Source organism: Sesamum indicum, linkage group LG8 (assembly GCF_026168435.1).
Source record: "Sesamum indicum cultivar Baizhima isolate 11 linkage group LG8, ASM2616843v1, whole genome shotgun sequence".
Classification (NCBI taxonomy): domain Eukaryota; kingdom Viridiplantae; phylum Streptophyta; class Magnoliopsida; order Lamiales; family Pedaliaceae; genus Sesamum; species Sesamum indicum.
In genome coordinates this window covers 29,188,968-29,213,280 of record NC_142664.1, presented here as the reverse complement: position 1 = coordinate 29,213,280, position 24,313 = coordinate 29,188,968, and the positions used below count along the sequence as shown (strand labels likewise).

General features: G+C 34.6%; 4 protein-coding genes, 1 non-coding gene and 1 pseudogene across 7 annotated transcripts; 2 read left to right on the top strand and 4 right to left on the bottom strand.

Annotated features, from left to right (window-relative positions):
• Positions 1 to 126: 126 nt before the first annotated feature.
• PIP (proline iminopeptidase) lies at positions 127 to 5,002 on the bottom strand. The gene is made up of 11 exons (XM_011089713.3): positions 4,821 to 5,002; positions 4,087 to 4,301; positions 3,337 to 3,435; positions 3,146 to 3,256; positions 3,014 to 3,076; positions 2,796 to 2,889; positions 2,360 to 2,457; positions 1,715 to 1,816; positions 957 to 1,070; positions 627 to 701; positions 127 to 466 (listed from the first exon to the last, which is right to left on the bottom strand). The coding sequence occupies exons 1-11, from the start codon at positions 4,933 to 4,935 to the stop codon at positions 362 to 364; spliced, it is 1,191 nt and encodes a 396-aa protein (XP_011088015.1). The 5' UTR covers positions 4,936 to 5,002; the 3' UTR covers positions 127 to 361.
• A 1,062-nt stretch (positions 5,003 to 6,064) lies between these two features.
• LOC105169330 (malate dehydrogenase, glyoxysomal) lies at positions 6,065 to 8,521 on the top strand. The gene is made up of 9 exons (XM_011089712.3): positions 6,065 to 6,223; positions 6,313 to 6,531; positions 6,623 to 6,937; positions 7,416 to 7,505; positions 7,598 to 7,681; positions 7,786 to 7,821; positions 7,908 to 7,997; positions 8,090 to 8,184; positions 8,279 to 8,521. The coding sequence occupies exons 1-9, from the start codon at positions 6,164 to 6,166 to the stop codon at positions 8,349 to 8,351; spliced, it is 1,062 nt and encodes a 353-aa protein (XP_011088014.1). The 5' UTR covers positions 6,065 to 6,163; the 3' UTR covers positions 8,352 to 8,521.
• Positions 8,522 to 8,632: 111 nt separating this feature from the next.
• Positions 8,633 to 10,576, bottom strand: LOC105169329 (protein TUNICAMYCIN INDUCED 1-like; annotated as a pseudogene). Its single transcript, XR_016066765.1, has 3 exons — positions 10,317 to 10,576; positions 9,853 to 10,198; positions 8,633 to 9,618 (listed from the first exon to the last, which is right to left on the bottom strand). The product of XR_016066765.1 is annotated as a protein TUNICAMYCIN INDUCED 1-like (transcript).
• A 232-nt stretch (positions 10,577 to 10,808) lies between these two features.
• TRNAV-AAC (transfer RNA valine (anticodon AAC)) lies at positions 10,809 to 10,882 on the bottom strand. The gene has a single exon. It is a non-coding gene; the product is annotated as a tRNA-Val (tRNA).
• Positions 10,883 to 14,766: 3,884 nt separating this feature from the next.
• LOC105169455 (transcription factor bHLH18-like) lies at positions 14,767 to 16,994 on the bottom strand. Its single transcript, XM_011089845.3, has 5 exons — positions 16,780 to 16,994; positions 16,641 to 16,699; positions 15,904 to 16,476; positions 15,427 to 15,813; positions 14,767 to 15,304 (listed from the first exon to the last, which is right to left on the bottom strand). The coding sequence occupies exons 2-5, from the start codon at positions 16,674 to 16,676 to the stop codon at positions 15,230 to 15,232; spliced, it is 1,071 nt and encodes a 356-aa protein (XP_011088147.1). The 5' UTR covers positions 16,677 to 16,699; positions 16,780 to 16,994; the 3' UTR covers positions 14,767 to 15,229.
• A 4,133-nt stretch (positions 16,995 to 21,127) lies between these two features.
• LOC105169328 (NAD(P)-linked oxidoreductase superfamily protein) lies at positions 21,128 to 24,104 on the top strand. Of its 2 annotated transcripts, none has more exons than XM_011089709.3 (5): positions 21,128 to 21,458; positions 21,786 to 22,014; positions 22,635 to 22,934; positions 23,215 to 23,343; positions 23,648 to 24,104. In XM_011089709.3, exons 1-5 carry the CDS (start codon positions 21,280 to 21,282, stop codon positions 23,777 to 23,779), a joined length of 969 nt encoding a protein of 322 aa, XP_011088011.1. In that variant the 5' UTR covers positions 21,128 to 21,279; the 3' UTR covers positions 23,780 to 24,104. The 2 variants fall into 2 exon arrangements, with proteins under 2 accessions (XP_011088011.1, XP_011088012.1); XM_011089710.3 differs by having other exon boundaries at positions 21,317 to 21,641.
• The last annotated feature ends 209 nt before the right edge of the window (positions 24,105 to 24,313 follow it).

Genomic DNA, 24,313 nt, shown 5'->3' with positions numbered 1-24,313 from the left:
GTAAACTTGGCCAAATCTAAACTTGTTTCTTTGCTTGATTTGCAGTACGTTTTGAAACTTCCTTTCTGACAGGTCTGTCTGTCTTTAAGATACTTTCTTCACCGGTCAAATTGAAAAAACAATCCATGCAAAACAAATTGTTTAATCTTTCATTAAGAAATAAACAAAGTAAAATCTAGTGCAATAGTCTAGTAACGATCACCAAACAGCAGACACAGGACATTCCTCTCAACAAGTCACCAGCATCTGAATTTTATGCACATTACAGTAGCATCAGTTAGTGTGGGCTACCATGTGCTACAATTTCAGAGACGGAACCAGATGATTGCAGCAACCTTAGGATGTTCAAACACCAACTCATTTAGTGACTGCTGTCCTTGATGGTATATTTCAATTTCTCAGTTGCAGCAACAAGTTCCTCTGATATCCCTGGTTCATTAGCAGAATGCCCGGCATCTGGAACCACCTATTAAAAGGAAAAAAGTTCAGGTCGCACGAGCTATGAAGAAGCAAGCATGGAATCATTATTGTCCACTGAAGTTTTTTGATGCAAAAGGTTCCTCACCACCAAATTAAACTAAATCTTTCACCAAACAGTCAAGAGATGTTCAAGATGTATATCTTACTCTGAAATCAGCTTCTGGCCAAGCCTTGTGAAGATCCCATGCTGACATCATAGGGCAGCAGACATCATATCTTCCCTGCATGAGACATAGATAATGACTTTTATTTTCTGTAGTAACTTCAGAGCCGTTAAAATTATGGCATGACGATTCTCAACAACAAATATTTGGTTCCAGAAGACAAAAAGGAAGAGGTAAAATTGGACAAGAAACAGAAAAGAAAAGCACAAGTTTTCTTCACATACTACAGCTTATATATTCATCACTTTTTCTGCATTGAGGACGAGGGGTGGGGGTCTCCAAATAAAAGAAGTGACAAGATAATTCACAAACCTGCACAATTACTGTGTTGATATGCTTTATTTTCTCAACATTATCCAACAGGAATGAGTCTGTAGGAAAGAATCCTTTGTTCACAAAGTAGTGGTTCTCAATCCTTGCAAAAGCCTGGATTAAGCATAAAAAAGTTCATGTCACGGACAAATCCTAACAAAATTTTTCATCCATCAGGACTGATGTGAATAAAAAATTATATTTAGATATTAAATACTCAGAACCACTTCGAGAGGCTGGCAACAGCATCAAGTCAACTATTGAACATCACCAGATTCTAACAGCTCCAGGAAACTGGAATATTTCTTTACCTAAACAAATCAATATTTCTCCATGATAGTGTACTCATGGAAACTTTTAACAGCCAGACCTCAAAACAACAGTTCAGCTTTATCTTTCAATACTTAAGTTATTTCACCTTGCTTAAGTACAAAGATCTAAAGCCAAGAACAATAATAGAAATTACAAGTTCTAGATTTAGTCAGGTCATTCAAGGATGATACAGTCCCTAACAAGGAAATTTTCAAGAACTTAAGTTGCATTAAATGTCAACAGAACAAGAGGCTACTTGATATGCCACCGCCAAAGATTAGCAGTTTGAAATACAAGTATCCTAGGAGCTCCTATAAGCATTAAGGTGGATAATCTGAATTTCTAGTCACATCAATTTTATGATATTGAACCATAACCATAAATGGTGTGCCATGGTGCATGCACAATATGAGAACACCACGCTGACTACACACTACTTCACTCACCAAGCAAAATTCATCATCATCTCCTCGTTGTATGTTTGCTTCATTTGGCAGAAGATGAGCTGTCATCATTTCCCATTTGGTCCAAGCCCTAGCTGCTGCATACTACATTATAAAGAAGCTCTAATAAATACTGAAAACAAAGAACAGACACACTATAAATACACAATCAGAAAGGGTCTCACTTAAGATGTATTAATTATAAAGTTCCCATACTACATTAACTATATATATATATATATATATATATAACACCACAATAAAGTACCACTGGCATTTTGTAAGTGTAGTGAATATCTGAATGCTACTGTTTCCTTTTTGTAACATTGAATGGACAGCTCATGCACTTTGCCATTCAACTGTTTAGCACATAAAGCTTAATATAGACACACAAAGTAAACATGGAAATAGTAACATTTATGCATAAATGTAACTGTCCCAACAGGGCACAGTTACATTTATGCATGAGGCAGCCAACATCTTCATCAACTCAAGAAAGGGACAAATAGAAACCTCGTAAACAGCCTTAACAAACAATAAATTTTTAGTAGGCTTCAGACCTGAAAGCTATGCCTTACGGAAGATCATCAGGAGCAAAATCCAGTCAAAAAGGTTATAAAGAAAGCAAAAACAAGAGTTTACTCTTACTTGTGTTTGCTTGTCGCTGGAGTTCAATCTCTTGTGGTAAGCATCCACAAAACAACCTCTTTCACTTTCCGGTATAAGATCTCTAAATGGCTCCCAAGCTATATAAGTAAATGCAGACCAAGCTTAGATCTCTGGCTAAGGAATCAGCATGATGGAAGAAAGTGAAATCCCTTCAATGTCATTAACTTCTAGATGGATATAAATTCAAAAAATAATAAGATATGGAAAAAAAATATTTCTTTCTGTAAGGCTTTTATAGCACACAGGAGTACTGCAATGTGCATTTCCTTGATTTCCTAAATTAAGCACCAACTTTACTGATCCTTTTCAACTTAAGCCAGACATTTCCCCTTCAAATGTACCAATGCAGCCATAACTTGAGATGCATTAATAATGTAATTGGAAAAGGAAAAAAGGGCAAAAGAAGGCAGCATACCATCAGGAAATATGGCAGCAGCTCCACCCTCATAAAACCAATCAATTTCTTTCTTGCGCAACAAAAAGATGCCTCTCAATACCAAGCCGGTGACCTTAAAAATGAGATAATAGAATGATTGTCGACCATCAATATACATATCGCTATAATTTGCTTTCATCACAATTTCTCAAAATAAACAAAGATATTCTTAGGGAGAAGTATGAGAAATGAGAAACCTTGTCGGGATGAGATTCACTATATGCTAGAGCGAGTGTGCTTCCCCAAGAACCACCAAAAACCTGCAAATTCACATTTATGAAAAGCACATAGCGCAGTTATGACCAAAGTATCAAGGAGAACAACTCTACCAGCCATTCTGGAACTTTTAAGTGTTCTCTCAGTTTTTCAATGTCTTTAATAAGGTCCCACGTTGTATTCTCCTCCAGGCAAGCATGAGGTGTGCTTTTACCAGCGCCTCGCTGAAAGGGAAATATTTTAATAGAAAAGTCATGGACTCCATTACAAGCTTCCTCGTTAATCAAAAAGTTCAGACTATAACCTGATCAAATAAAATAATCCTATAAAAATTAGGGTCAAAGAATTTTCTGTTACTAGGTGAAGTTCCTCCTCCTGGGCCTCCATGGAGAAAAACCACTGGCTGCAAGATTGAGAGATAATCATAAGCTGCATGAAACTGAACATAATGCATAAAATGATAAAATCTTATTTATCTTTTGGCCACAAGGCCAAACCAGACCAATGAGATATTCATTAATCGTGAACCTAGATGATACAGTCATGCTACTGGCTACCACGGCTATCTCTGTGTACATTGGAAGGAGTCCATCAAGTCATGGGCCATGGTAAATTGCACCAGGCAATGAAGTTAAAATGGACAGGAAAAAAGTTAATGAACTCTACTAAAAGTTCCTTCTAATAAATTTTCATAATAAGGCATAAAGTTGAGTTGAAAGTTACAAAAGACAAAAATATAAATAGCTTGCCACTGCATAGTACCATATGCCTTTTCAAGAAGTACTATCGACTCATGCAAAATATATCACTTATCAGATGTCAATTACCATTAAGCAGCAAGCCCAGAGCAATCATTCAGGCATGAGTTCAATAGGAGAATGAATCCCATAATCAATATCAATATTCAGGTATCTTATGTTACGCTGGCATATGGCTTTAAGTCAAGGATGCTCGAATCCCTTCTTATTTTAGGAATTTATATAGACAATTAAATTAGATAGTGTCCAAAAGATGCCAAGCCAGTACATCAAATGGACAGGTAAAGGAAACTCACATGCCCAGCTGGATTTCCAGACTGCTCATAATATATTGTGTGAATATCTGAAACCTTTAGAAGACCTGAATTATACGGCTCTATATCTGCGTAAAGGCTCCTATTTATTTCAGGAGATAGCACCTGCTTTTCCATAGTTTCCAGGCTTACTTGCTGATTACTAGTATAGTACTCAAGATTCTGACGTTGACAACGGAGAACTAAATTCCTTTTTTCTGCATACACCCTTTACAGAGTCAATCAACTGATATGAGCAAGAATTTTGCAATAACATAGAAACCAAGGATCAGTTTCTTATGTAAATAAGCCTAGAGAAAAGGGAAAAAGACCAAAAAAAAAAAAAAAAACAAGGCCACAACAACTTGACCCCAGAATAGGTACCTTTACTGTTCTACACATGAATCAAATAAAATACCTCAGTGCGTGTTGTGTGTGTATGCTTCTGTGCAGAGTACAACGTAGTATTGAGTGATTTTAAGCATTTTCACCATCACTTTAGGCGAAATAAATCTTTCGCTTACTTCTTTATCAGGATACAAACAAAAAAATAAGATCTTGAACCCAACCCCCACCCCCCAAAACCCCAAAAACCAAGAATCTTGTATTGATTTGAATCAACAAGCAAACAAAAGAATATCCTGATTGAACACGCTAAAGTACACATGATCACAAGAAACACGGAAATTTAAATTCACAATCACAGATACAGAGTTACAAAAAGAGAGAGAAAAAACCTGCTGGGGTTTTGGAACTCTTGTTAGTCGGTGAATGAATGGAAATGGGAGTGTGATGAGTGAGTGGGAGAGGGAGCAAAATGGTGTTTGGAGATATTGCAATTCTTAGACTCATTATTGGAATTTGATGATTCCGATGAAATGCAAATTAGACAGTGCAACAATTAAATTCATTCTTGCTTTCTTTTTCAAGAAATATTTCTTCATATATGTGAATGTGATTATTTTAGATATAATCAATATTTTAATCATATTTAAAAAGAAAAAGAATCCCATAATGATTTTATCACTATTCGGAAGGTGCATTTGAAAATTCCATTTCATCGCATCTCTCTCAGTTGGTCTAATCCAACTTACCATGTTGTGTTGTTTTACGTGGGCCATCCTTCCTCCCTATCTATGTCCTCACTTCCATAAAAAGAATTTTAAATTAATTCATATTAAATTGATTATCATAATATGACTAAGAAAAAACCTCAAAATGGGAGTAGTAGAATTTCTATTTAAAATATAGAATTATCCAAGAGTAATGAATTTAAAATTTTTAGCTCTAAAAACATCAATTCAAATATAAGGTTATATTTGGATTTGAAAGAAAATATTGAGAAATAATTTAAATGACTTCATATGAAAAGATTTTGAAATTCGTCAGTATTTCACAAAGTATGTTCAAAATTAGAATAATGATTTGAATTTTTTTACCTTTAATATTAGCCAAAAAAGGTCCAAAGAATTTATTGTTAAGAATTTAAAATTCATAATTTCAGTCTATCAATCTGAATGCAGCCTAATATTTATTTTAAATGATTGGTCATTAAATTTATTAATTCATTATCAACTAATATTTAAATCAAATATATATTTGAAACTTTACTTTCTTAAATTAAAAAGAATTTTTTTTTCACGTATGTATTAAATGAAATAAAAAAATGCTCTAAAACAAGGTTTGGAATACAAAATCGAATTCGTATTTGATTTGTAAGAGAATTTTAAGGCTTGAAAGATGGTCTGAGGTCGAACAAACAAGTAAAAAGCTTGTACATTGAGGCATGAATCCTATCCATGCAACGTACAAACGCCCCACAGCAGGTCAGAGGTAGCAACAACTACAAGACTTTGAAGATGAAAACAAGAAAACAAATGGGAGAAATCCAACCAACCAAATACAGATTTTTGAGAGCCACAAAGACTGGATACACAAGTTAAGGCTCACAAATTTCCATTTCCACATAAACTAAATCTCTTCTTCCACCTTATAAGTCCATACTCTTTCTTACAACATCCCTTTCTTATCATTCACAACATCAACTGCGTCTCCTCCTCCACTGCACTAGCAATTAGGCATGGAAGCTAACCAACGCATTGCAAGAATTTCTGCTCATCTCCATCCTTCCAATCCACAGGTTTTCTTTGTTTTCTTTCAAATTTTACTTCAGCTGTCAAGAAAAAGAACTTTTGATGATTATATGTTGCTTTGTTTCATGCCTGACAGGTGGAACGAGAGCATGCCATTTTGAGACAGGACGGTTGCAGAGCGAAGGGGGGCGCCCCGGGCTTCAAAGTGGCCATATTGGGAGCTGCCGGAGGAATCGGTCAGCCTCTGGCAATGTTAATGAAAATGAATCCGTTAGTCTCAGTTCTTCATCTTTATGATGTTGTTAATAGCCCTGGTGTTACTGCTGATATCAGTCACATGGACACCGGTGCAGTTGTAAGTTAACTTGTTTTTAGTGTGACTAAATTTTTTGCCCTGCTGAGCTTCATGAAATGAGATAGAATTGTTTCTTTTGTTTAAATTTTAGGTGAGAGGGTTTCTGGGGCAACAGCAACTTGAGAGTGCACTGACAGGAATGGACCTTGTTGTCATTCCTGCCGGTGTTCCAAGGAAGCCCGGAATGACAAGAGATGATCTTTTCAATATCAACGCTGGGATTGTCAAGACACTGTGTGAGGGAATTGCAAAGAGTTGTCCAAATGCGATTGTTAACTTGATCAGTAATCCAGTGAACTCTACAGTCCCAATTGCTGCTGAAGTTTTCAAGAAAGCGGGCACTTATGACCCGAAAAAGCTCTTGGGAGTCACCATGCTTGATGTTGTGAGAGCCAATACATTTGTGGTAAGTATTTGACTAGTATTACTATACTTTTATTTGTATAGGGTACTCTTTTCCCAAAACTGAGCTTGATGAATCTTAGTTTAGATAACTATTCGACCTTGGAACTGTGGGAATCATCGTAATAGAAATAGCAGTTCAAGTGCCCACTATTTGATTTACTACAGAAGTTTCGAAAATTCACTCTAACAGAACAGTTAAAAGTTTAAGAATGATTTCCTCTCAGAAGCAACCAGTTTAAAGTTTAAAATTAAAAAAATTCTCTCTGCTATTCATATGATGCATAGTCGTTTCTTATATTCAAACAAGATTCTGAATTTTGATGTGGTCACCTGCTACCTTCCACTGGCACCAACTGATTGATAGTGATTATGAGAGAACCGGCAAGATATTCCTGTGTGCGCTGCCAGATAATTACTGCAGTAGCCTTTGATTTTTGAACTGACAAGTTGGATTTTCCATGTTCCGTAAATTCTTACAGGCTGAAGTTTTGGGACTAGATCCCCGAGAAGTTAATGTTCCTGTGGTTGGTGGTCATGCAGGAGTGACAATTTTGCCTCTTCTCTCACAGGTCTCAGCAGATTTGCCTTCTCCGCCGCATGGATTTACAACTTTACAGCACATTTTATTTACTAGTAGCTCAGTTCCTGTCATGCTGTGCAGGTCAAACCTCCTTGTTCCTTCACATCGGAGGAAACTGAGTACCTGACCAAACGTATTCAAGACGGTGGAACAGAAGTTGTTCAGGTAAAAGAATTGCTATCTAGAATCAAACTAGAAAAGTATGCTTGGTAATCTTATTTATTATCTTCTTACAACAAAACAACATCTGACTGATGCAATAATTGCAGGCAAAAGCGGGCACCGGCTCTGCAACACTATCAATGGTTAGGATATTGATACCAGTCATAGTTCAATAGTTCATTAAAATACACAAGAAACAAATAACATTCCATGTGAGTTAAATTTGTAGGCATATGCAGCAGTAAAATTTGCAGATGCATGTCTTCGTGGCTTAAGAGGAGATGCTGGCATTGTTGAATGTGCTTTTGTAGCCTCTCAGGTAACTCTGTCAGTCCTTCACTCTGTCCAAATATCTGCTCTGCAAAATCAGGAAACTTGCTGACACATGCGTGAATGATCAATCACTTGCAGGTTACAGAACTCCCGTTCTTTGCCTCTAAGGTGAAACTTGGACGTGGAGGAGCTGAAGAGGTGCACCAACTAGGGCCTTTGAATGAGTATGAGAGGTAAAATGGTCTTATTAGTGAGTAGGATTTGCAAAGTCTCTATTTCCATCTGGGAAAAAGTTTAGTTTATTAATTCCTGGAGGGCTATCAACAGGGTCGGATTGGAGAAAGCAAAGAAAGAGTTAGAAGCAAGCATTCAGAAGGGTATTTCCTTCATCAGGAAATAGAAATATGAGAAAGCTTCACCATTAAGTATGTCCCGTATGGCTGTTGCTCTTTTGTTTTCTCTGATAAATGTCATGAGATGTTGCTGCTACATGCAGAACAGGTGAAACTGGTTATTTGGTGTGTATCACTAGTAAATTCATACAGGTGCGATAGAGTGATCCTTGGCATATATGCTTTTGCAGCAAGTTTGATAAATGATAAGTTTCTATCCACTCTCCACATCCCATTCCCATCATGAGATTGAATTATGTGGAAAACAAAAATATAGATACCATAGAAATGAACAAAATTGGGCTGCATATAAATAGTCCGAGTAAAAGCTAACTATATTTGCTCTACAAGTACATATATTATGCCATCTCAAGGCATCTGTTGTATAGTATCTCTAAATGACTATAGATGAAAGGAAAGGAAAATCTTTACACTTGGCTCATCCTTAACAAAACTACCACTTTCATGAGAGTTTACAATGTAAAGGGATTTGGAGGCTGCTGGAAAATAGGCATCTTTGACATGGTAACATTGCCCACGAGCACATTCGGTGCCACAGAATCCTGTGCTATCACAGGATCGATCCGTACCACCCTCTCTGGTACAACTTTGTTGCCATCTACTTTAGCCAACACCTCAAAATGCATCCGAACAGTGTGGGGCTTTGTTCTCCACTCTGGCAGACCCTCAAGATCAAGCCCATCACCTTCTCTCAGCTTTCTCAACTCCAAAGCCTATCTTCACAAAAGTCTGAGCCGACACATCCGCCTTCAAAAGCTTAAAAGAACCCTCTTTATTTGCTTTGGGACCAAGCACAGAGGAGAGTAATGCCTCAAAACCAAGAAGGTTGGTGTTTGAGCCATTGATGGAAACAACAGGCCATAATGTGCTGAACCAATCAGGGGCTAGAAGGGCAGTGGTATCTCCCTGCAGATCAACGGTAGACAAGGCGTCTGCCTCTATGGCCGTCTTTTTTGATGCAGAGGATAGCTCCACCAAACCTGGTGCGAGGCGCTTAAGCTTGAGCTGGTGACTGGAAGAGGATGACGATGAGGCAGGAGATGTGAGCGATGCTGGCCCAACTATGCGAAGGGAAAGGAGAGAACCATCCTGGGAGTGGGCCGCATCTTGGAGATGCTCTGCTAGTTTTAAAAGACCCGAAGCCACTCCGTTATTAGTTCGATTCAGTGGAAGTGGAAGCTCAACTGGACGACGCAAGCTAACTGATCTGGCACCCTTAACAATGACAACAGCACCATCTGCTAGGATTACTTTCTTCAGCACACCAGCATCCACGTCATGCAGCATGCCATTTGAGCAATAAAACAAGCAAGTAAATATAAGAGGAAAACATCAGATGGTAAGAGCCAACAATTCCACAACACGCAGCAATGCTCAATTCTCTCAATTATTTTGGAAGTAGATTTTAGCAACATCTACATATCATCAAAATTTCAAAGAATAATCAACTAATTCACACATTGATGCTAAATAGAAACATGAACGTACAGGGAACGATATTCTCATATCCTTGGCATCCCGAATCCATAGCTCCATTGGACCAGCCAATTGAAACGGGGCCAGTACAGGCATTTGATCATCGAATTGCCTTTCTCTAACCACCCATTTTCCTCACCCGGCCTAACCAGATGCTCCATTTGGAAAATGGGTAAATCCACGTACTCCCATCTGTTGACATCCTCCAACAGCTTAAGGGGAAGAACTTTATTATCAATCTCCACATCGAATTCATATGCTACTGATTTCCCCACCAGGCATCCCTCAAATCGAACCCCGATATCTTAAAATCATCAGCTTGGAACCCTAATCCTTTCACAATAGCTTCCTTCAAATCCTATCATAACCCATTCAAATCACAGGAACAGCATATTAAAATCCTCATTCAATAAGCAGCACACCAAGAAAACTTTACAAGTTCAAACGAACAAAAAAATCAAAGATTGCATAGTTACCGAAGTGGCTTTAGGGTAGAATGGGCTGAAATCTTGGGAGGCAACCAGAGCAGTGAATGGTGAAACCTGAGTTCCAATCAAAACCAAATACAATGCTGCAGCGATAATCTGAATTAGAATCCATCGAAGGCAGCAGAAAGGAGAGCAATTCTGAGGGGAAAATCAAGGGATTGCTCAATTGCTGGGTTGGATTATTGAGCAGGAAAAAGGAATTGGATTTTCATCAGTTCTCTTAAGTGTCCGTTTGGCATTGGGATTGGACAATAAGGAAGGAAAATACCTGCCGGAATTTGGTGATGACGTGGAGACGACTGACCAATAAGAATTGAGAGAGTGATGGCGCGGATGAATTCATTGGCTAGATCAAATAATCATGGCGTGGCCCTTTATCGCGAGGTGGTGGGGGGGGCCCAGTCCACGTGTCCGTAGTAGGACACTCATATCGTCGTTTTATGTCATACGAAACGAAAAATGGTAAAAAGAATGGCAAAATGGCGTCGCCCGGACTCGAACCGGAGACCTTCAGTGTGTTAGACTGACGTGATAACCAACTACACCACGACACCTCGTTGGTGCAGATACACATGTTTTCAATGCTCATCTGGTTAATAATAAACCCAAGTCCAATGTTAGGGCTTGTGATTCCGATGATATCACTAATTAGCCCACTTAATCTTAGGGCCATCAATACCCCCAAAACTTGCACTTTTATTTGACACTCAATTCAGAATCAGATGATGGATTGGTCGCCCAACTTTATAAGTTTTTCTTTTTTAAATATTTTGTATTGTAAAATGTGTCCGAACTTATAAGATATCATTAAATATTTTCTCTAAGTGAGATTAAAAATTATGGTGTTGGAGCTTATAAGCCCGTACATATAAAAAAAAGTATAGCATTTTTAACTTATTTTAATAAAATTTTTAATTTTAATCCTATTAATTTCAAATTTATTATTGATATCTTATAAGTTTAATGATTTTATTTATCTCAATTGCTTTAAAGTGTATTTTTTTAAGAAAAAAAAATCAATATTTTAAAGTTTTGAAAACATGGCATAATTAAAATATATTTTGCAATATATTTTAAATAAAGTTAGTAAACAATCATCTTGAAACTCGAAATAAGCTTGATTATTTTAAATTGAGCCTAAATTAATTTATAAGTTATATAATCTCCTCTCTCCAGTAAGAATTTCTTTTCTTAGCAAAATGGGTTTTCAAGACCAAAATTATCTGTAAGCTATCGATCAAAATAAACGATGCGTTACACCGCGAGACACCAATCGCATTGCACGCAACGTCAATTTCAGAGTAAAAAACATCTCATCAAGAGTTCCAAAGTATACTTCTTCTTTATTAAAGGTCCCTGAAAATGACTTTCTTGATTAGTACAGTTGAGTGGTCAATAATATAATTATCTTATTCTATAAATAAATTATTTAGTCATTACAAATAAACCAATCAAAAATATCAAATGATATAATAAATATTATAATTAACGTGGGATTATAACATTATTAATTTTGAATGTTTATAAATAAAAAAGGATGTGCTTAATTAGTCTGACCTCAACTCGATTTAGACACGTTCTTGGAATAAGGGTATAGGAATCGATCGTCACAGTGATTTCAAATGTACGTAATTAGCTTCCAGATTAATAATGTCTTTTCTTCTATAATTATCATCTTATGATAAAATAACAGGTAATTATTGTGGTCAACACATACGATTTTATTTAATTTTTCTTTAATCTCTTCATAATCTTTGACTGTTCTAAATTAAATCTTTAGCCGCACTTCACTTAATCAGTATTCACACGTACGGCCCAACAAAATTTAAATCATGTATATCAACTATTAATTGTTTAATTAATTACTAGCTCGTATTCATTTTTCAATGATTGAATTATTATTAATTCTCTACATTTTAATATTAATATTAAATAATTAAATTTTTTAGATGAGAAAACGAAATTTTATAATGGTTCAAGAGAGGAAGTAATATTTTTGAAGATATTGATTGTGATATCTCATCAGCATCGATCAATCATTGCATTATAAAAACAATATGTGTAGTCCCATTTACATTTATTTATTTTAGAATAAATGAGTTGTGAATCTGTGATCTTGATCTTGTGATTTAATTAATGTTACAACTTAATCAAGATTTATATTAAATGTGAAAATTAAGGAATTCAATAATTGTTTTTCGATATATGTATATTATTGATGCAAGCTCATCTGCTTAATTATATAAATAAATAAATAAAGTATTAGCCTCGAAAACGACAAGAATTAGTTTCAACTAATAGCTTAAGACAATAGATTAATTAGCATTAATCACGATTTCTAATTTTTAATCACAAACAAATGACAACGACAATTTTATTGTTAATAAAATCAAGGAAGTAATTCTGGTCCAATTATTTTTTTCGTTCTTGAAATTAATTAATTAAACTCATTTATAAACTATAGTGTAAATTAATTATATATGTGGAGTAGGTTTTGAACTATTGTTTAATCATTCAGCCCCAGACTGGGCAAACTTGTAAATTTAATTTTTCAAGATAGCATTTTGGTTTTATACCTTTTAAATTTTCACAATTTTATTAAAAAAAAATTTTGGCTGGTGTTCAGCTTCATCTACGAAAGGGTGAATTTTCGATAGAAAAAAGACTGAAATCATAAAAATAAAAAAGATACAGGATAAAAATGTTATCCTTACGTAGGTTGGTCTTCACTACTCTCGGGTTATTTGAAAATTCCAAGGCATAATTTCATCTTATGGCTTGCGATTTTAGGAAAACTATCCACAACTGATAAACCATGGCTATCATACCTAGGTGCCTATATATTATGTGATGAGGGCGCAATGGAGACACATACTCATCTATTCTTTCGATGTCGTTATGCCAAAAGCTGCCTGACAGCGATTCGACGGATTGTTCGGTTTGAATGGCCTAATAGAGAGTGGTCACGGGACGTTGAGTGGGCTACAAGAAAATGGAGAGGAAAACATATGATTAACTTGGCTTATCGTGCATTCCTGGTTGCTTGCATTTACCACATTTGGAGGGAACGAAATTTGAGACGCTTTAAGCATACGGAGTGACCACCGAATATAATAGCTACCATTATTATAGAAGATATTAGACAGAGGATTATCAGTGTTAATTTATCTCGTTCTGTTAGTTCATGTGCGTTATATAGATTATGGCGTATCCCTTGGTTTGTCGAGGGGGAAACCATCAGTTGAGCACTGTTGTACTGTACGATCTTGTTTTATTAATGAAACTTACATTTACCAAAAAAAAAATGTTATCCTTAAAAAGTTTAACATAGAAATGTTTTTGGCAAAATGAGCCAATTGGAACAATTGCTTCAATATGAAAAGATCACGTGAGATGTACATGCATTTTTCTTGTGAGAAGAGTGAACTCCGATAGAAAAAAGGAAACAATGTGAAAATGCTACACTAAAAAAATAAAGGGTGAAAACGTCAAATAATCTATATCACGGGACCAAAAATGCATTTAAGCCACGCTGCTTAATATAGTTTCTAGGTTATTTTAGGTATTTTAAGAAGTAAAACGTTTATTGATCATCATACAGTTCCGATAAAATTAATATCAACAGTCACTTATATTTAGGGTAAATTATATTGATATTCTTTAAAATTAGACTTAATCATATCGATGATTTCATTCTTTTCTAAAATTACACATACACTCTTTGAAATTATAGTTGTAATTACAAATATATTCTTTATATCGGGGCAAAAATTTATAAATATACCCTCGAAAAGAATTAAATTAATCAACAACCCCTCAGAGAATTAATTAACGTACTTATAATTTTGTAAAAAATACAGAATATTTGTATAATTATTAAACCTAATTTCATGATGTCTCAATGTGATTTTCTCTTATTTTAATTATCATGAGAACGAGGAGCACTTTTTCATAATTGAGTTCAGAAAGTACATAAAAGATCAACAGACAAAGAACAATAAATTGACGACCACACGATCTTTAATTCATCATGTGTAGTAATTAATAGTGTCGATGGTTTGAATTAAGGTTGTTCAAAAGAAAACAACGACATGGGTGTAAAAACAAGACAACTTTCTTGATTGAAAATATTCCATTTCTTCTACTTTTTCATAAGCTCGACCAAATTTGACCATATCGGCTTTATACGTATCAACCCATGGAGAACTTTGACAACTAATTAAGCATCTAATTAACTTTCATTACGACAAATTGAAATTTTGACAATTGATTATGTTAATGTTAAGTGTAATATATTTATCATGTGATTAATATACTGTTAAAAGATAATAATATTTAATCAAAAATTTGATTTAAATAAAAGTTTAAAATTTAATTTCTCGTCTAAATATTGAATAATTTGTCATAAAATAAAAAAAATAGAACTGAATAGCCTCCATCCACAAACAATTACTGGTAATTAAATGTGAACACATATTGCATTGGAACAACAAACAACAAATGACATTTTACATGAAAAAGAGACCTAAGAAATACATTCTTGGAGGCCTCTAAAACACTGATCAACAAGCTGCATCAAACTCTTGTTTTCAATCTAGGGTTTTGTTGGGACTCCCAATCTTACATAAACACAAAAACCTAAAACAAAGCTATGAGGTGACTCACTTTACAACAGAAGGGTAATAATTAACATGGCCAAGAACTGATCTTAAACCATGAAAAAAAGTCAGAAATAGAAAAACCCTTCTTCAAAATGAACCCCATAGCAAAACAAGCTAGACTTCATGTTGACGACTGATGATCTCTAATGGCGGTAACCTAAGAAACGGGGAATCTTGAATACTTGTAACTAGGTTTATTCAGAAGTTTAATTAAGGTAGCTAGCTGCAAGAACTTCAGTTTCACATGAACACTTTGAGAGTAGCCCTTAAATTCTTGACCAGTTCCTTCATGTTCATGGTGAAATCTTCATCCTTCTGCAGGAAATTAATCACAAAGAATTTTTATTATTCAGTTAAGATAGTGAAAAAAAACATGCATGAGACACTATTAATATCAAAACATAATTGATGTAATAATTTATAATTAGTTATAGTACCTGTGCAATTACAGTGATGTTGAGAGCAGACTCTCCAAAGCTCATGACACTGCTGTTAACAACTGATAAATGGAGCTTCTCAATCTCGGCAACAGTTTTCTCCAGGACCCCTTTTCGTTTCTCACAGTGAATGCTGATGAGCACATCTTTATTGCAGAATCTTGCCTCAATTTCTGGGAGTTGCTCAGTTATTACAGGCCCATTGGAGAAGCTCTCGTCCGAGGAAGAATTCTCAGCATGATCACCGCTGTTGTGGACTTCATATTTCTTAACGAAAACCACAGACTCCATTGTTCTCTTCTTTGTTTGCTCCTCAAGAGACTTCACTTTGTCCTGGAGTTGTTTCATGTACTTGATGGCATCTCCAAGAACAGAAGCCTTGTCCATCTGTTCGTGTAGCCAAAGAATCATAAGAATTAACAGCCCGAAAATGTAATAAAACATTAGATTTTGAACAAGAATTGTAGTGAAGTTTACCTTTTTCAATCCAGGGACTAGAGTAGACAAAGCGATGAATCGCTGGCTGAGCTTTTCTCTCCTTTTCCTCTCGGCTAAAATATGGTCTTGGGCCTGAGCTAGACGGGTGGTGGTGCTGATCCGCTTAGCGCCCTGGCACGGCTTCAGCACGTAGTTTTGGTTGCCGAAAGAGGCCTGTGAGACAATTGATTCGGACGGGAAAGTTATAGTGCTGGAAGAAGACCAGGTTTCCTCTTTAGGCTTCACCATTCCCACAACCGAATTAGTTATAGTACTGATATTGTTGAATCCTAAGTTAACAGTACTGCTTGGAGGAGGTGAACTAGATATGTTTTCAGGCTTGCAAGAGTTATTCCAGGCGACGGTGGTGGTTTTGAGTTGCTTCAATGGCTTGTTTTCTCCTGCTGGAGACGGCTCCGGTGCCCGTTTGAAGCCCAGCTGTGCAGCCGGCGCCTGTTGAGAGGTGTAGGAGTGATGAAAGTCTCCACCGAATGCAGAAGCAATCGACACAGAGCTCAGCTCGTCGAGCGGATCCACAGACCATTGCTGGAAGAACAAAGGATCTTCCATTCCCTATAAATAGCAAAATCAGTGAAGATAATCAATCAATTCTGGCCAAGAACACTCAAGAATTTGGACAGTACGTGGACCCTTAATTTCCTCAATCATTCCCAAACTACAGCATATGATCAGCAGTTATAACATGTCTGAATTCATAAATTCTTGAAATTGCTTACCAAATCAGCTAAGGTTCTGAAGCTTGAAATCTCCATGATTATCAAGAATTAACTGAACCCTGCATGAAAAATCATCAAATTAGTTCTGTAATAATAATTCTTAAACATGTACAAATTTCAATGTGATTGTTGAACATACCTTAAAGTCCCAGAGTCTGATCTCAAGGTTTGAAAAATCAACAACTAATTGGCTTTCAATACTATGGACAAAGCTGCACTTTTCTTCTTCCTTGAAGAATTCACTCACAGTTTCTTCCTGCAATAATTATGGAGACAGCTCCACATTTATAGGTCCAACAAATATGGTTTGGTATATTTTTATTACAAAGTCTTCACGGGCTTCGCTGATGTGAAACTGGCGTTTAGACATTCAAATCTCCAGCATATCTCTTTCATCAATAATATCAACATTAATTAATTTAATTAGGGTTTAAAATATTCCTTAGTGGGTAGCTTTTAAGCTGCAGGTGTAAAGGCAGCACAAAATAATCAAAGCTGTCTTTCCAAGAATTGAAGACTTTTTTGCTTCCCAAAAAAATAAAAAAGCAAAGAATTTTAGACTTTTTAGACTTAGAAAATGAAGGGGTTGGAAGTGGAAAAACTCTACCAACCCATAATAATGTCTTCCAATCAGATAAAATACTCTCCATATTTCTCGGGGCTTTCATGTCCACATCTTGATGACTCATACACGTACTATAATTAATATACCAATTTGGCACATGTATAATAATTTTATTATAATTATTATTTTGGTATTACCTAAATTAGCATATTACATGTATACTTATCTGGTTGGACTGACTCTCCGGCCAATAATTTTGGTACTACCAGTACTCCACATCATAATTTATGTAGTAATTAACGGGTCGAGTTGGATTAAGTATGAACCCATTCAGTATCATTGGAAACCAAGAGTTTATCTTGTTGAATGTATAGATATATGCTGAAAAAATGTGTTTTTTCATCCTGTATTTTAGGATTAATATATATTTGGTCCTATTAATTACGAGATAATTATTAATGGTCTCTTCAGTTACAGAAAATTTCACTTTAATTTAGCTTTTTCGTCAAATTCTGTTTGTATTTTGACGAAAAAGACTACGTGATTGGCACGTGGCTGTTAAGTACTCTTTTTGCCTTCTGGATAACGGTCACGTACTTAGCACATGCATTTTTCTTCAAAATATCGACGGAATTGGATAAAAGGACCTAAAATAAGATTTTTTATAAATTATGAGACCATTATTAAGAATTTGATAACTAATCAGACAAAAGTGTACTGATTTTAAGATACGAAACCATTAGGGAGATCTGCAAAATTCACGTTATATATGTACACATCTGTAGTTATATCGTATGGTGTAGTTATAAATGCGCACGTAATAAGAATCACATCACATAAAAGTATCGGGAACTGCAACAGACAACATTAGAATACAGTTTTTGGCCCCAATTCTTAATTGCAAATTGTCGAAATTTAATTATTTTCTTAAGATATGATCTGATGGCAGTGATTTTTTCATAATAAAATACGTGAAATGTTGTGATAATTATATGTATTTAATGAATTATGTTTAAATATTGGAAGTGCAAGTTGGATATGTTAATTAAATGATTAAACAATACATTAGCTCATAATTGTAGGCACTAAACTCAAGTAGGGCATACGAAGTATATATCTTTATGAATGTACCATTTATGTATAATTTAAAATTTTGGGAGGATAATAAAGTCATTTAGACCACCAATTAATCTTTGTCGAATTAAGGAGGTAGCGTCCAACATTGTCACACTCATCATGTTATAGATTCGAATTCTCGTCAAGATATTTGGTGCGACTAAATATACATCTTGATCTGTGTGTTAATTCTCACATGGTAAATGATTATTTGCGAAAACTTCTGCTTCTGGAGAAATATTTCTTTTAGAAAAAGTTGAAAGTTGTAGTAGAATCAAAAGTGGGTAGTATTTGTAAAAAAAAAGGTAAAAAGCAGATTAAAGATAAATGGGGTAACGTTTGGGAAAAAATACTTTTAAAATAAGATTAATTGATTAAAGACTGTTTTGTCCTTATATTTTAAATAGGTACTATTTTGCTTAATATTTGCACTTGTCTTTTGTTAATAATAATTATACCTAAAGAAATAAATTCTATTTCAATTAGTATATCTCATATTCAATATTTATATTTTTTTTTCAAAATTTGTATTATTAAAATATTGAATACTTATAGAGAATTGAATGTTTAATTCAATAATACTCCAATTAAGTAAATATAATTATCGACTCATACACAATAAATAAATACCTTACATGATATAGGAATAATATAAGATATATTATATTATAATTAATCCAGTGATTTGAAATCCTTACTTCAAATCATCCCCCGAATTCAAATTCGTCCATCTAAATGCAGCCTCGAAACAGTCATGATAATTCAATAACAACCCATATATTTTAAAAATTAAATACCATCTATTTATAGGGTTTGTTTGTCTACAATAATTGTAATTAAATTAATAATTGATCAATATCATATTATTAAGAATGTTGAAAAATTGATTTCTCATTAGTTCTTGATTATGCATATTTTACTACATAATTAATTAAAAATCACTTATTATGGGTATAGGCTATAGAATTTACAACTTTATATTAATTAAGCTGATCAATTTTAATTTCTTTTTTACCATAAAAGTCGTTAAAGCTGTCGGTGGGGTGGATTAAGGTCTAAAAATGTCTGGAAAGGAACAACTTTTGGTTAGGACATAGGAAGAAATTATCAAGAAACTTCTATATATATAATTATAATGGTGCAGCTAGGTATTAATTTTTTGTAGCTGTACCCCAACTTAATTACCCAATAATTAAGCTCTTAATCTCTGCTTCTAGCTGGCTTCTAATCAGCTTAAACCTTAACTCTCAATCTTCACCTGATTAATTAAAGCTACCTAATTAATATATTTTTATAAATTAATAAATAATTATAATTATAACAAATTTTAGATAAGCCCGTTATAATTTACTTTTAAAAAAAAAAAAAGTTAATCTCAAGTTGGGTGGGCGTCTGTTAAGGTAATACCATCAAGTTGGGTGGAGAGTCCGATCATGCATTAATGATCACTATCAACAACAGGCCCGTCTGTATTATCACGGGCCAAGCAAAATTAAATATAGTTATCCCATTTTTTGAGATTTGATGTAATTATACGTATCGTCTAATAAATAAGTCTCTTCATCCGTCAAAATTCACTGAATTTATTATTATTAACAAAGCAAAAATGGATGAAAATTGATATGAATCGACTTATTACTAACTTATTGTAGATCAAATATATTTTTTCAAACTAAATTGTCCTTATAACGTATGAAGATATATAAAGGTAATAAATGAATAATAAGTTAATCGAGGGTAAATACGACTTTTTATCCAATATTTTTTTGTTAAATATTGGTAAATTCGGTGAATTACGAACATATGGACTTATTTGTGAAATAAAAGCAAATTAACATTTGGGGTACTAGACGTAATTTTTCAAACCACAAAAACTTTAGAATAATTACACCAAACCAAATATATAAGTATGAGATAAATATAATTTTCTCCCTGAAATATAACTATAATTGCATATCCATCCCTTAAAGTATAAAATATAACAAAACTCCCCTCTATTCTTATCATTTAGTATATGCTCCTCTAAAATAATTATAACAATTTTATCTAATCAAATTTTTTCAAAATAGATAATGTTTATAATTAGTAAAGAAAAGTTTATAAATCTATAAGCTTATCCTCCTCATATTTTAATATAATTTTCTTAAAAAATTATAGATTTTATGTTTCATGTTGTATATATCTATATACTTATGTGTATAATTTTTTTAAATATAATATTGTAAATACTATTTTACAAAAAAGATTGAGCTTTATATATGTATTGTAAAATATACAAAGAATTATTGATATAATTAATTTATAATATTTAACAATTTTTTTGAGCAAGGATACGATATATTTTGAATATTTATTCATGTCATTAAATATAAAATATACAATTTTAAATAAAATAAATTTTTTTGTTACATGTCAATTCATACATATGTATGTGTATTTTTTAACATAAATAATTTAGTGTATAAAATATAGTTGCAGATACTAAGCTTCTAAATATTTTTATATTATATAATTTGTGATATATTTTTAAGTATTAATTTTCAAGTAATATTTTTTTTAATAAAAGCTCAAAATCACTTAAGAAAGAAGTCCATGGGGGGAATTTTATAACATAGGTTATTGAAGGATTAATTATTTATATATAAGAATTTATATAAAAAAAAAATAGTACCTTTGTTTTTCTTTTATCTTTTTACCTTTTTTACTCTTTTTTTGTTTTTTAATTTTTGGGCCTCTTTTTCCCAGATTTAGAAACAACATCCAAACATGGTGTTAAATTGGGGGGGGGGGGGGGTAAGGGATTTCCTTCGCTTTGCTCTTTACCAAACACATCCAAATCCTTGCTGTGTTTTTTTTACTGTTGACAGTTACAGAAAAGTTTCCCCGGAAATCATATTCCAGATAACAGTTATCCTTGAGGAATTCAGTGAATCTTCACTCTCTCCTTGCTCCACATCAATGGCGGCCCCGACTCTCCTAGAGCTCCGGCCGTTGGGTAACACGGGCCTGAAGCTCAGTTGCGTGGGCTTTGGCGCCTCTCCTCTCGGCAATGTTTTCGGAATCATCTCTGAATCCGACGCCATCGCCACCGTCCGCCGAGCTTTCAGCCTCGGAGTCAACTTCTTCGACACATCCCCGTAACTCATTCTTCTACCCAGTGCAATTTTCTTTCTTTCTATGCTTGGACGTAGTGTTGTACCTTAACCTTCGGTATGTTTCCCGTTTTGAATCTCATTTCAAAAGCGAATTGGTTTGATAATTTAAGTGGTTCTCGTTCGGTTTTCTATCTTTCTTGGGGGCGGGGACTCATTGACTGTGATGTAAGTTCATCAATTTGTACTGTTGAATTCTTTTCTTATGATTTTCGATTTTTGAAATTCTCGTGTTTGAGGAAGTCACTCATGGGGATGTTTAAGCAATCTATATGAGTGGGTGATTGAAGTGCAAAGTTTTGGTTTTTCAAGGTACTATGGTGGGACATTATCAGAGAAGATGCTGGGGAAAGCACTGAAAGCTTTGGAAGTGCCCAGAAATGAATACATTGTTTCGACTAAGTGTGGAAGGTATAAAGAGGGTTTTGATTTTAGTGCTGAAAGAGTGACAAGGAGCATTGATGAGAGTCTGGAAAGATTGCAGCTTGATTATGTGGATATCCTGCATTGTCATGATATAGAGTTCGGCTCCCTTGACCAGGTTCTAATTTCAGTTCATCTCTATTGTTGGGAAACTGAGCACCTCTTGAGCTGAAATACTAGATCATGCAGAGCTATCAAACTTGGACTTGCTGTCTGTACTGTTTTGAGATGGCAGCCGCCGTTGTCCAGCTTTATAAAATTCATTATTTTGATTTATCAAATTATTGAAAGGCTGCGTACTCTTCTCCTTTATGTAAATCATGGTTCTTGTCTGATAACTTCACAAAAATTATCTTATGTGAAAATTATTAAAGAGTACAAACAAGAACTCGTACACAAAAGTCTAAAATGCCTACTGGAAGGAAAACCTTTTACATCTACTCAATTTAGCAGTCATATCTCATGTTCAAATTTGAGCATAGATATAATCCTTGTTGTTTGACGGCTATGATTTCATCTGGTTTTGTCTGTATCATGGATAATGACAAAAATTTCAAACAGGCTATATATTTGTGCAGTATGATGCCATGCCCTTAAATATCCTAGTTGCCCTTTATCATAATTATCAAAATAACGAAAAGGAAGAAAATTTAGTAACACACCCTCTGATCTCATTCATATTTAAACACGCCTTGCCGGTGTATTGATTTAAAACTTTGGCTTGGTTTTCTCTTACAGATTGTGACTGAGACAATCCCTGCACTTGTTAAATTAAAGGAAGCAGGAAAGGTCAAATTCATTGGCATAACAGGACTTCCATTGGGAATTTTCTCTTATGTTCTAGATAGAGTGCCACCAGGAACAGTTGACGTAATCCTGTCATATTGTCACTACGGTATCAATGATAATACCTTGGAGGATTTACTGCCTTACTTGAAGAGCAAGGGCGTTGGTATAATCAGTGCTTCTCCACTGGCGATGGGTCTTCTTACAGAAAGTGGCCCCCCTGAGTGGCATCCTGCTCCCCCTGAACTCAAGGTGACTGCTGATTCTTTAAGCCTATGTATTGTCCTTGGCTTTCCATTTTACTAATTGTTTTGCAGATAATGCTTTCAGAATAATGGTAGTCTACAATTGTCCTATCCTATGATCTACAAGAAGAGAAAGTACAGTTGAATCTTTGTGTAACCATGATTTCCTTGGAAAACTTCTTGAATGTTGTATTAAGCAAGCTTCTTTTTAATATTGTTTCCAACTCCAATCTATTTGATGTTCCTTATACTTCAGGGACTTAAGCTTCCTAATGTTTTCCTCTTAGGCTGCATGCAAAGCTGCTGCTTCTTACTGCAAAGAGAAAGGAAAAAACATATCAAAGTTAGCCATGCAGTACAGCTTATCAAACAAAGAAATTTCTACTGTCTTGGTTGGGATGAACTCTGTCAAACAGGTTAGTGTTTCTATATTTCCACCAACCTCCAAATGTCACTTTATTCAATTAACTACTTATTGCATAGTCTGGTTTGTACATGTTTTCTATCTCTCCGTTCATCATTAAGCATATTAAACATGGGAGCATTCATGAATATGACTGGAAAAGCACAAGGTATTCATTTAGATGTGATTTGATGAAACATATTCCAACATTTTGAGTTATATGGTAATACATAATCAAATTCCGACATTTTGAGTTATATGGTAATACATAATCAAATTTGCAACTACAAACCCTAATTTAAAATTGCTCAATTTAGGTTGATGAAAACATAGCAGCTGCACAGGAGCTAGCGACAGTTGGGAAGGACGAGAAAACTCTAACAGAGGTAGAGAGCATTCTGAAACCTGTGAAGAATCAGACATGGCCCAGTGGTATTCAACAGAGTTGATAATGCTATCGACCTTTTAAACTACTGGAACATCTATATTTCTCCTTCGTGGATTGCCAAAACATGTAGCACTGCCATGCCCCTTCGTTTTGTTTTCGTGTTTTGTTTCTCTCAGTGGGTTGTAGCCTCCACACAAGCCCGTTGTTCTTTAAACTCATTCATCAAGGTGAAAAAGGGGCAATTATATGATCAAGATACCCTTGGATTTGTATCCAAAGAAAAAGAACAGAAAAAGAAAAAATTGAATATAGTTGTATCTATCTTGTAATAGGGCCTTCTCTTTGAGGGACGGTTTGTTAAATAAAATATAAACTCTGTTCATTCATGTGGTCTGTGCAAAACAACGTTCTGAAACTTCATAGTATTGCAGCAAGCGTTCTCCACAATGTCATTCATCTAAACCAACTTACGAAGTAACCATTTATGCAAAAGGACCATACTAGATTATTGTATATCTTGCACTTGAAGACTATTGCTTTTTGAATCATTTATCCTGTATGATCCTTTATTGTCTTATAGCTGACGTAACCAATA